The sequence below is a fragment of the Ruditapes philippinarum genome, unplaced genomic scaffold (assembly GCF_026571515.1).
Source record: "Ruditapes philippinarum isolate M1 unplaced genomic scaffold, ASM2657151v2 ctg380_1_1_1_1, whole genome shotgun sequence".
NCBI lineage: Eukaryota > Metazoa > Mollusca > Bivalvia > Venerida > Veneridae > Ruditapes > Ruditapes philippinarum.
Window position 1 is genome coordinate 15,943 of NW_026864512.1, and position 12,748 is coordinate 28,690.

Sequence of the window (12,748 nt, forward strand, 5' to 3'; positions counted from 1 at the left end):
CCACTGGTGAAAGCTAGGTTTAAATGTATGTTATAAGACACCACTGGTGAATGCTAGGTTAAAATATATGTTATAAGACACCACTAATGGAAGCTAGGTTTAAATGTATGTTATAAGACACAACTGGTTAAAGCTAGGTTTAAAAGCATGTTATAATACACAAAGATTTTGTGAAAGTCAATGATTACAGTACTAAAACTTACCACTAACTTATTGCCATCAACACCCCCATCTCGGAAACATCTGCTGCAGTCTAGTTTATTCTTAAAGAGAAAAAAGTATAATTAATAATATCCAGATGACAAGTAAGAAACAAGAGGGTCATTATACCCCTATATACATGTAACAGTAACATTGCTCAATCAAATTTCTTAAATTGATGTCACATGATTGGAGAGGGCCATGATTTAAAAAACAGTCTCTAGAGATGTCCACTGTTTATATGTCTGTGGTAGAGAAAAGAAGAATTTACTACTTATATTTAAATAAATATGTTTTGCTTATCTAAGTTATTTTTTGTGGAAAACATTGTTCAAACAACATTATAAATGGCTGGATTTTAGAATATGTCTGCAGCTGTTTTTCAAATTTTACACAAAATTATGTGTTCTTCAATATTTAACAGTTTATGTTTCTCTAAAAATCACTCTGATTACTTCTAGGTTTACGGTCAAGGGTTAGTGTTATGGGTAAGGATTAGTTTTATGGGTTATGGTTAGAGGTTTAGGGTTAGGATTATAAAACAGATGGTTTTACTGTGACAGATTCTAAAAGTGCTCCTTATATTAAAATAGACTAATTGATTCAGGATAAACAGTTTGATCCATTTTACAAATTGTTTTTTACTATTGCTGAACCCTTTGGAAAAAGACATCGCCTGTTCAAGATTATCTCATTGTCTCTTTCAGTCTTTGAAAAGTTTAATGAGTTGGACTACTTTTATAGAGCTATGTCCTCTTCAAATTATATGTTATAAAAATTGTGAAATATCAAAGCTGTATGCCATGTATGTAGTAGCCTAATTAATTTGGCGTGAACGGTTTGACCCATTTTACAGACTTTTTTTTCTTACTGTCAAACCGTTGGAAAAAGACAGCGCCCGTCCAAAATTATCTCGGTGTCTCTTTGACAAGTCTAATTAGTTGGACTATGTATGTAGTATCACACAAGAAGACTACCACTGTTATAGAACTTTCTTTTCAGTCACTCAACATATTTATCAGTTTGTTCATCAGTTAATATGTAAACTAAAGTTTAAAAAGAAAGCATGTGTTTTCTGTTTTTATTAAACAGTTAAAATTTTACCTCAGATAGCCAATTTATGACCTCCTGCACGGTCCATCTAATAAGAGTTCCGTATTCGGGTAGTGGCTGCCTTAACCGAGACATATTTATCTCTCAATTTCTTTTTAAAAACTTAGATGACATTGAGGTAAAATTTGTTAAAAGCCCTACTGAAAAAAACTTCCTTGTTGTTTACATCCTGGTAAATTAAATTTTAGACGAAATTAAAGTCATGTATTTTATTCTATAATTCCCTACATTATATTTGTTGCATAATATTAAAAAAATTTTATTATCTAAAATATTTTTTCAAGTTCAGAAAGTAAATAAATGTTTACAAAAGTTCAAAAGAGAAAAAATAAAAATTCGTCTAAATTAGTGAGGAACAATTCTGAATAAATTTTCACGTGTTGCCAAATTTTGTCAACAAAACATAATTAAATTTAAAGAGGTGGCATCGTAGCTTGACAAAAATGCAGCATGATGATGTAACTTTATATATTTCCTACAAATCTTATTTTAAATACATAGATTGATCTCAAAATATTGTGTTTTCCGGAACTGTTTACAATTTTCATATATTTTCGCGACATTCTACAATTTGCTTTACTCACGACTTGCATCTTCTGTCGCGTTAAATTTAATCTCACGATATTTTGTTTAACATTTTAATCAAAATACACTTTCGATACCTTTGTTTATGTTACTGATAGTACGTATTTACAAAAATTAAATTGGTCAGGCACAGCGCAGCCGTAGGACCAATTTAATTTTGTAGATACTTACTAATTAATTTTAACCGGCTAAATGTTTTAACTTATATTTAATATGAAAAAGGCAAAGCCTCAAAGCGAGCTCGATGTACTTTTTACGTGAAATAGTATGAAATAATCGCTCATTTTTATTTCAAATGCAGTAACGAGTGCGTGTGATGTCACACGTACTGTGTTAAATATGGCTCCGCCCCTGTCGTGAAATGAATAACGAGTTTTGAAAACGTTGATAAAACTTTGTTTATTTTATTTCACTCTATAATTTTTCAAGCGAAATAAAAATTATTTAAAGTGAAATAAATGTAAAACTTAAAACGTTTGCGACATTAAAATAGCGTACTTGATTTGTTTGTTTTGCACGTGCTGTTTGGCGCTACATTGTGACGTCACGTAAACAATACTAAATTTAAACGTCTGTACAGCGTAAACGACTGAATAAAAGATATTGGTGTTCGGACTCATTTTCTTAGTTAGACCATTTTCTTTCATTCTAGATAGTTTTCACCACAAAATTCGACAAAAAATTGTTTTTATTTATCAGATTTCAAACAAAATGGCGCATTCGATTTTCATTTTTTATACACCGCTTCCGTTACTCTGGTTCCCTGTCCAATTATGGTTCCCATAGGCGTACGCGGGTGACCAGTCTACACATCCGTTTTCAGTCAGAATTCCTCAGTTTTTATCGTTATCTTTAATTTGAAAGGTTGCGATGTGTCCAATTTGGTACTTTGGACGAAAGTTTTCAAAACCATCACTTAGCAGGTACTTGCGTTACCATAAAGCTCGCTTTGCGAGCAGGCCCTTCGGGCCAGCTCGTCGAGCTCGCTATTAACAGTTGATTTACTAGACTGATTAACATTTGCCGATTTACCAATAAAAATGTGTTAGGATTAATTTGAAATACTGCAATCCTATTGGACAAAAAATAATTTCAAACACTAAGCATGGACTTTAATTACATTTTACAATTGTCAGTTAAAGTCTGTGCTGCTTAACCAAGATAATTTCAAACATTTATATGTAACCAACTTTTTCAATTTCTATTTGTTGGTGATCCTAACTTTTATATTATTATTAAAAAATTTATTATTAATCTATATCCTAATAGGTTTTTATTATGGAAGTGGCTAGCTGTACGGGCCCGTACGGCTAGCCAGAAGTTCTAGTCGTAAGTGAGTCACATATGACTAGCCAGGACTCAATGTATTGTCTAGCAGTACGGCACTTTTCAAAATTACATGGAAGTCAAACATGTATCTGTTATTTTGTGCCTCATGATTATGATTTGTTGTTTTGTTTGTATGAAAGATGATTTTTTTGTTAATTAAGCACATGAATCGAATAAATAATGATCGGAGTCAGTGGAATAAATAAAAAGAACATTGAAGAAAAAAAAACGGTGAAAAGCAAAAATAATTGTATAATTTTCAAGTATCAAACATAAAAGCACACGCAATTAATAAGCCTTAATTAAAGCCTACCCAGGGACTGACAATAGAATTTTAAAATGCGTTTCACGGAACATGCAAACTTTCCTTAATGATGGACAAACTTCTTTATACTTCTTTATTCTTCTACTATATAACATATGAAGACAATTGCTGTTTCTTGGTTAAAATTCTTGCTTAAAGTCATAAAATAACATATGCATGTTCGACTTCCATATAATTTTGAAAATGCCATACGGCTAGCCAATACAGCGTGTCCTTGCTAGTCGTATGTGACTCACTTACGGCTAGAAATTTTGGCTAGCCGAACGGGCCCGTACGGCTAGCCACTTCCTATATGGGGCTGAATTCACCCGTGCCGAGTTTGTGTTGGGCCAAGTTGAATTTCCACTGTGTAATTAACAAACTGCACATGAATTTGAGCAGAAAAATTTGGGCACTAAGCTGGTTAAGTAAGTATTGATAAAATTCAATTGATCAGGCGTGGCACAGGGGCATGACCAATTTAATTTTGTAAATATGTACCAATACACTTAACCTATACTTAATGCTTACAATGATTGTTAGCCTAACACTGATATTAATGTGTATCTATTGTAAAATTTTAACACTTACAATTGCTCTTATTTAAGGTCATCTGGAGTATTATCAATGGATCTTTTTGCTCTTTTAAAACAAGGTTAGTAGCTTCTTCTCTCTTTGTAAATTTTAATTAGAAAGGATTCTTTATTTGATAATAAGAAAGGCATAGATGTACATGTATCTTTATGATTATAATGATGTCTCCTCCTAATATATCAGAGGCCTAGGAAAGGCCTTTTCCCAATTGAAATTTTCTTAAATAATTATGCAGTTTCCCCCAAAATGGAAACTTACCCCAGCTTTTTTACTTTCCAAATAAGCAATTTTAGCGATACTTTTTTCCCAATAAAAAAATCAAGAGGCTAAAGCCTCTTCCGAATTAAGTGAGAAAACCCACTGTGTCTTTGTGTGGTACATATAAATGTCAGTTATGATAATTTCATCATGAAATGATTGATGATAAAGTTGAATGTCTAATAGTTAAATAGGAAGAAGACTGTTTGTTTCAAAAACATTTACGGTATATTCTTTCTGATACCCATATGATCATCATGATCATCATATGTAATTTTGCTTTATCACATTTTATATTTTAGAGCAAAGACACAAAAGTTTTGCCGTAATGAATATAGTTTGACGGGTCTATGTAACAGAGCTTCATGTCCCCTAGCCAACAGTCAATACGCAACTGTAAGAGAAGAAAATGGTATGTATACATGAAAATTTCTGCAGCGGTATGTCAGCTACATGTGTTTGATAAGGACGTTCCTTGTCAGTGTCTGTTAGGTTGACTATTGGCTTAGAACAGCTAATTGTACTACTAGGTTAAATATTGTGCTATTTTATTTATGGGCAATATCTACCAAGAGGGGAGATTCTGAACCTGAACACAAAAATATGTCAAAATCTAGGTGCAGACATCAAAATATTTTGACTATCTTTAGGCTTTTTCTTTGCATGTTTAAAGAGGAAGAAATTAAGGACAGGCATATATTACTACATGTTATAAACTTGTATATATGTATATTTGGGCTTGTATTATTTTCTACCTTACTCCTTAGTTCCTTCACACAACAGGGCTTCCACTAAGTTCCAAAATTTAGAAATCAAACACTGCAAATCTCTGATATTGGAAGTCACATTATATAAGTAAAGAAGGAAAAGTATTATATTTTGGAAGTCACAAGCCAAAATCAAGGATTAAATAACTCCCAAACTTCCATTAACAGAAGCCCTGCACAACATCTCTTTCAACACAAGCCCTTATCACACTAAATATTTAGCACAGACTTTAGGAACAACACCGTTTTACCCCTTTGCCAGTTAAACATTAACATGTTGTGTAAAAAACTTTTATTCTAGTCAAAAAACCATTTATCAATTTTTTCGAAAAAAAAAAGAACTGACCAAATAGGGAGAACAGTGCAGACCATAACGGATCAGACAACATGGATGTGCCAGCTGAACTTGGTCTGCACTAGTTGCATGGGTAGAGTCTACCTGTACGGCCACTAGCAGGCTGAAGGTTAATATAGTCTACAGCGTATTCGTATTATTATTGAACATATACAGTAGGGTATTAAGTTAGTTTCAAATTTAAAAACAACAACAAATATTTATGTATTGTGTTTATTAATCCTACACAGCAATTAATATAGACTTACCTGAATTTGAACACTGCTAGCTGTTCTGTCACTATGTACATGTATTTTGAAATTTCTCTCACAATGATGAATGGTTATATCCTGATTGAAAGATGGTCAAGTCCATTTTGAGTTTTAGGGTGGTAAGGCTTAAAACAGCATGCAGCAAGAACTGATAAAAGTCTTTATATAACTGATATTCCCCTAATGTTCAATGGACCTGAATCTTTTCTGTTGTAGGTGTGTGTTTCTTGTACATGAAAGTTGTTGAAAGAGCTGCGTTTCCACGGCGACTGTGGGAGAAGGTGAAATTATCAAACAGTTATGAGAAAGCACTCAAACAGATTGATGAACAACTGATGTACTGGCCAAAGTAAGATTTCCTCTTAATGTCAGGTTTTATTGAACTTTAAATAATTCTGACATTGATACAAGCACGGTGCCTATTCCATGTAACTTTGTGATCTGTTTGGGGCAGAAAGCCAATATAATAGATGATTTAGGTTTAATTTTCTGCCGTAACTTTTCTTCTTTAATATTTCATTTATTATAGGATAATCATAAAGTGTATAGCCCACTCATTTTAGTGAGGAACCAATCCTCAAAAGTAACTATTATTTTATTCGTAAAATGAAACCATGTGACTATCTGATTGTTCAAACATGCGTTTTCACGCTGACTTTTCCTCCTAAAACAATCTACATGTATGTCTCTGATACTCACTAGAATGAGAGGGTTCTACATTAAATCCTTTTAAAAACAATAAAATATTTTAAAAGTTCTGGAAGGAAATGAAATCTGGACCATCTATTGTTTTGGCTATTTGCCACACGCAGATCATCAACAAGATCAATGTGTTGTTGTGCTGACAGACATATTGTCTTTGTCATGCATGTTATGAGGAATTAATCTTAAACTGTCGTGCATGTTATGAGGAATTAAGCTTAAACTGTCGTGCATGTTATGAGGAATTAAGCTTAAACTGTCGTGCATGTTATGAGGAATTAAGCTTAAACTGTCATGCATGTTATGAGGAATTAAGCTTAAACTGTCATGCATGTTATGAGGAATTAAGCTTAAACTGTCATGCATGTTATGAGGAATTATGCTTAAACTGTCATGCATGTTATGAGGAATTCAGCTTAAACTGTCATGCATGTTATGAGGAATTAAGCTTAAACTGTCATGCATGTTATGAGGAATTAAGCTTAAACTGTCATGCATGTTATGAGGAATAACGCAGTTTAAGCTGCTGTAATCTCATTATACATGCATATGACACATACCACTAGAGTCGTCACATGACTTGTAAGTTTATGATGAAATATGTATCACTTTATGCACCTCCAGAAATAAAGATAAAACAAACTATATCCGAATATTATTACAACTTAGTTAATTTACTGTTAACTATTTCTATGTCTTAAAAAGTTAAAAATTGCAGGTACTTGAGACATCAGTCAGAATTTCAGTCATCGTTTAACCCTGCGTGATTCTAAGAGGTGACTAAATGGGCGAAGTCTATGCATCTCTAAAAGCTCCAGCAGGTGAGGTGGCTTGGACACCTGGTGTTGTAGATGCAAGTTTGTTACACCCAAGGTGGCCCAAAATGATCCTTCCTGTTTCGGCGCCATATGACCTAAACCATGTTGGTGCGCAGTAAAACCAAACAGAAAAGAACAGTCATTTTTTAAAGAATCTGTTGTTTAGATGTTTTAATGAATTATTCAGGCCTAAAATAAATACTGTTGTTATTTTGTTGTTTTTTTTTGCAGGTTTGTAAAGCACAAGTGTAAGCAAAGATTTACAAAGATCACTCAGTACCTCATACGTATAAGGAGACTTACTCTAAAGAGACAGTTAGTATTTTACTTGGTAGATTATTTACCCATAATGCATCAGGAATAAATTAATTTTCGTTACCTACATCATGGGACCTATTATCTTGCCAATTGCAGTGTTGTGGAACTGTTTATATTAAAAGAAAAGGGATAAGCCATTGACTGAATGGTTTTATGGTTTAAGCATTCAGCTAATAAACAGGAGGTGGCTATTTCAATCCCTTACTGGGTCATATAAGACTTCATATGACCTCTACTGTGTAGGTGAGACGTAAACCTCCCCCCCCCCCCCACATTTAAAAAAAAAAGTGAAAAAAAAGAAGATTGATGGTTCATGAAATAACTGATGTGAAGGATATTCTATAAATCTCTTCTGTGAAACTGCACCAGAATTTCAGCTCCTTAATATTAAATTTTTATTTGTAACCAATAGAGAGTACATATTTAAAATGAGTTCAATCCATTCCTTAAATATAGGAGGGGTATAGGTTGAGAGAACTGTACTGTATACATGTAGATATTGATGTTTCAGGAAGAAATTAGTTACTTTGAGTAAAAAGGTCGAGAACTGTTCTCTATACATGTAGATATTGATGTTTCAGGAAGAAATTAGTTCCGTTGAGTAAAAAGGTTGAGAGACGGGAGAGAAGACGTGAAGAGAAAGCTCTTGTTGCTGCCCAGCTGGATACAGCTATAGAGAAAGAATTACTGGAACGATTAAAACAAGGAACCGTATGTATAATATCATATTTCAGTTTAAACAGTATTGTATTGATAAACATTACATTAACATGATAAATGACAAATAACAAACTGTATGGATTGATTAAGAAGCTAAAAAAGCTTCTTTAGAAATTCTTTTTTGTCTTATGTAATATCATGTGTTTCCACAGATTTTTTTGTTTATTTTATAGCCGATATTGGTCATGTTCCCAAATAAAAATAATAAATTATTTTCCCAATCCACAGAAAAAAATCCCAATGGAAAATTACAAAAAAAATATTGAATAACAAATTCTCAATTCTTTGAAAATAAGGGCTTCTGCACTGTTATGGTGCTTACATGTTTGAAGATGCCATCCTAGACAGTAATTCTTTGCATTCATGTAATCATTGCAAAATTTAAATCATGCATTTTTCGCCAATTTTTAACCAAAACCTTGCTGAAAATCTTAATTCCCAGGGTATGGGTTATGTTCCCAAAATCCTGGAAAAAAATTTTGGTTTCAGCTAGTTTGTTGCTATTCCATTTTTTTAAAGAGATTTGTACTTAACAGTTGTACCACTTTCATTACATGTACTAAAAATGAAAAAAAAAATGTTAAAACTGTGTTTTCCTTCTTTCTATACAACTGTTGTGCCCTCAGTAAGGGGGGGTGTGGCATATAGATTTGCCCTTTTCCATCTCTCCCTCTTTTTGTCCGCAGACAGACAAAACAGTGTCATATGGATTGTTCTGTGTCCCTATGACACATTTCTTTAACACAAATATGAAATATCAGAAATGTTTGAATAATTGTTTTTCATTTTTGTCTCAATTTTGCAGTACAAGGATATATACAACTTCCCACAAAAAGCGTTTGACAAGGTGGTCGAGGGAGAGGAAGTTGAAAGCGAGAGCGAGTCAGAGAAAGAAGATGGAGAGATGGACGAAGATTCTGAAGATGAAGATGAGGTGGAAATGGAAGAAGAATCGGTATGTATAATAACGTTGGATAATATTGTTACTGAAATTCTAGATTTTTGGATTACTTTTCTTCATATAACTATAAACATAATTTCTAAACATAGGATTTTCAAGAAGCTATTAATTTTTTTGTGCCAGAAATAAAACAAAGGGTACCTGAGGTCTTCGTCTACTAGTTTAGCTGAAAATTCTCACATATCCATTACAGTGCAGTCTGCAGAGCCTTTTCACTAGTTTTGGGGAAGGCGCCATAGCCCTTTTTGTGGGGAAAAAGTGCGCGGTTTTCATGCTTTTGGGGAAAAAATCATATTTTCCACTGGCAGTTTAACCATTATTACTATAAATAAAGACTTATTTAAATCATACATTTGGGGGAAATATCATAATATATTTGCATATTTTCCTCCAAACACACTTATTTTAGGAGCTTTCTGTCCAACATAAGTTAAAGGGATTTTTTTACAGATCAATTTATTGCCACTTTTTATTTGCCCAAGAATACATTAACTCATATTTCCTAATTATAGAAAATTTACGTAGGACATGTGAGGGTTCTTGATTTGATTCAGAGGGAACATTATTATCAGTTCCCACCATATCACTATTACTGGCACTGTTGTTATTCCCATACTTGGGCATGTTGTGCTACTCGGACACACAAACTTGCGAGTGGATACATGTATTTGATTCTCTTGCACTTACAGGAAGGTCAACAATTTGTCCAGTTTTTCATAAACAACTAAAAATGTCACTCAATCGTATTTTCTTCTTGTTCTGTGACATTGTTTACATTTGCGACATCGTAAATCGGTCGCCGTATTGTCGTAAAAAAATCACGTGTGCACTAAAAATTAAGGCAGCGGGGTATTCCCATGTTGCAAACTCAGACCGAGGCAGTGAGTTAACATCAATTGTATTGAATCAAGGTATCCCACTAGTAGGTAATTGAATAATTAGCTTTCATTGGACAAAAACAATGATCTATTTTTAAACAAGAAAGTTTGTTTACAAGTTTTTTTCTTCGATTTAACATTTCTCTGAAAGGGAAAATCTTCGCAAGAAGGGGAATTTTAGACTGTTTTTTGGGTAAAAAAGGTAGTAACTTGGCTTGGGTAAGTAGTTGAATACCGGCTACAGCAAAGAAGGGTAAAAAGGCCCTGCAGTGATATAGTAACTAAATACTAATGAACCAACTCAGAGGGATGTAAATGATGAATTTTGTGTTTTATATAAGGTCTGTCCTTTCTGACACATCAATGATCATAGGTTATTATACCCCCGAAACGAAGTTTGGAGGGGGGGTGTATATAGGAGTCACCCGGTGGTCGGTCCAGAGGTCCTTTGCATTTTCCTTCATCTTCAGTATTTATAGAGTTATTGCCCTTTGTTCCTTTTCCTTGTCTTTCTGGACTTATTGCAGAGTAATTCAATAAAACTTCATCAATGGCCAACCACTATGAAAGTGGATTTGCAACATACAAGAACCACAACTATCTTTAATTGCCCACAACCATAACTCTTATTTCAATTCTTTTACAAATATTCTGTTACTAGTAACATCTTCATTTCCGAAGCAGTTTTGCGGGGGTATTAATCACATTTAGTGATAGTTTTAGTTTTACATAGAATATATATGTAGAATAATTAATAAAATTTATTTTAATCAAGATTGTTTTAATAATTCAGGATTCAGGTGAGGTGGAGTATATTGCGGAGGAAGAGTTTGAGGAGAGTGACATGGAGGATATGGAGGTATAAGACAGTGACAAAATTATAAGAAAGCCCCCTTCAGTTTTTCAAATGTTGAATATGTTATTTTTAGATCAATAGTTTCATAAAATTGTCAAAGCAGAAGAATTTAAGCGGACAATTTGTTTCCCGATCTTTTATTTTTAGAAATGAAAGTTACTGATGCATTATAAATAGTTTTCTAGATGCTGTTTTGAAGAAGATGCACTTTTTTGTGCCCCCACTTTAGTGGCGGGCATTTAGATTTACCCTTGTCCGTCCGTCCTTCCGTCCGTCTGTTCTCTTTTGTGTCGCACGTAACTCAAAAAGTATTTGACCTAGTCATGAAACTTTACAGGAATGTTGATCAGCATATGTAGTTGTGCACCTGGGTATTTTTGTCTGGATATTTTTAGTATTTTTAGAGTTAATGCTCTTGACTAAGTAAAATTTTGCAATTTTCAACTTGTGTCCCATGTAACTCAAAAAGTATTTGACCTAGAGTTATGAAACTTTACAGGAATGTTGATCAGCATATGTAGTTGTGCACCTGGGTATTTTCGTCTGGATTTATTTAGTATTTTTAGAGTTATTGCCCTTGACATAGTAAAATTTTGCAATTTTCAACTTGTGTCGCATGTAACTCAAAAAGGATTTGACATAGAGTCATTAAACCTTACGGGAAGGTTGCTCAGCATATTTAGTTTTGCACCTAGGGTTTTGCTTGTGGATTTATTCAGTATTTGTAGAGTTATTTCCCTTGACTTAGTAAAAACCGTTTCATTATGTTGTTATTTGTTCCTTGAGTGCTTGAATTAGAATCAACCAACTTTACAGGAATAATGATCAACATCACTAAATTACAAGAATAATGATTCACATCACTGTGAAGCTATGCACCTGGGACTTTGCATGTGGATTTTTTTTCAGTTTTGTTAGAGTTATTGCCCTTGACTTACAGTAGTATAAATTTGCAATTTTTAACTTGTTCATGCATAGCTCAAAAAGTATTTCACTTGTAGGCCTGAAAGTTTACAAGAATGTTGGTCAGCATGTGTACTTATGCACCTTTATTCAGTATTTGTAAACTTCTTGCCCTTTACTTAGTAAAAGATTTTTAGTTTTCAAAAAATATTTGACCTAGAGTCATAAGATTGACAGAACAGTGGCACGGTGGGGGCAGCCGTGTCCTATGGACACATTTCTAGTTCAAGATAAAATTACTGAAATACTTAGTTTGAAACAGCAAAGAATTGTTTTTCCAATTGAATTTTTGCAATTGAATTTTGACCTAAAATTCAAAATGTTTTGTGACTTAATACTTAAAGACGGATCTTAATAGTAAAATGTCCGTAACTTAACCAGTCGAAAAAAAGGCTATACTATTCATTCTATTTAACACGAAACCCAAATTTATAAAAGTAATTCTAAAATTCAAATTTGCGTGATCACTAGAGCCTCAAACATTTAAACACATCAATATATTAAGGTATTTTAAACTCTTTAAATTCATTTTAATGAAAAGTATTGTTATATTTTCCAGGATATGGACAGATTACAATCACAGTCGGAGAGTTCTTCCGAGTCTGAGGATGACGATAAACCATCCACGTCAAGGCAGAAACGCAAGCCTCGTAGAAGAGTTGAGATTGAATACGAACACGAGGTCGAAAATGAGTCGCATTCAAAGCTTAAAACTAAAACTTGATAAAGTGTTCACTGTTAAACTGGATGTAAATAAAAAATGTAATTTAGAAAA

At 33.3% G+C, this 12,748-nt stretch overlaps 1 protein-coding gene across 1 annotated transcript; it reads left to right on the forward strand.

The window, feature by feature from the left end:
- Positions 1-1,646: 1,646 nt before the first annotated feature.
- Positions 1,647-12,748, forward strand: LOC132725843 (protein MAK16 homolog). The gene is made up of 9 exons (XM_060711026.1): positions 1,647-1,772; positions 4,141-4,187; positions 4,687-4,796; positions 5,974-6,106; positions 7,509-7,592; positions 8,177-8,306; positions 9,121-9,270; positions 10,948-11,013; positions 12,533-12,748. The coding sequence occupies exons 1-9, from the start codon at positions 1,758-1,760 to the stop codon at positions 12,695-12,697; spliced, it is 900 nt and encodes a 299-aa protein (XP_060567009.1). The 5' UTR covers positions 1,647-1,757; the 3' UTR covers positions 12,698-12,748.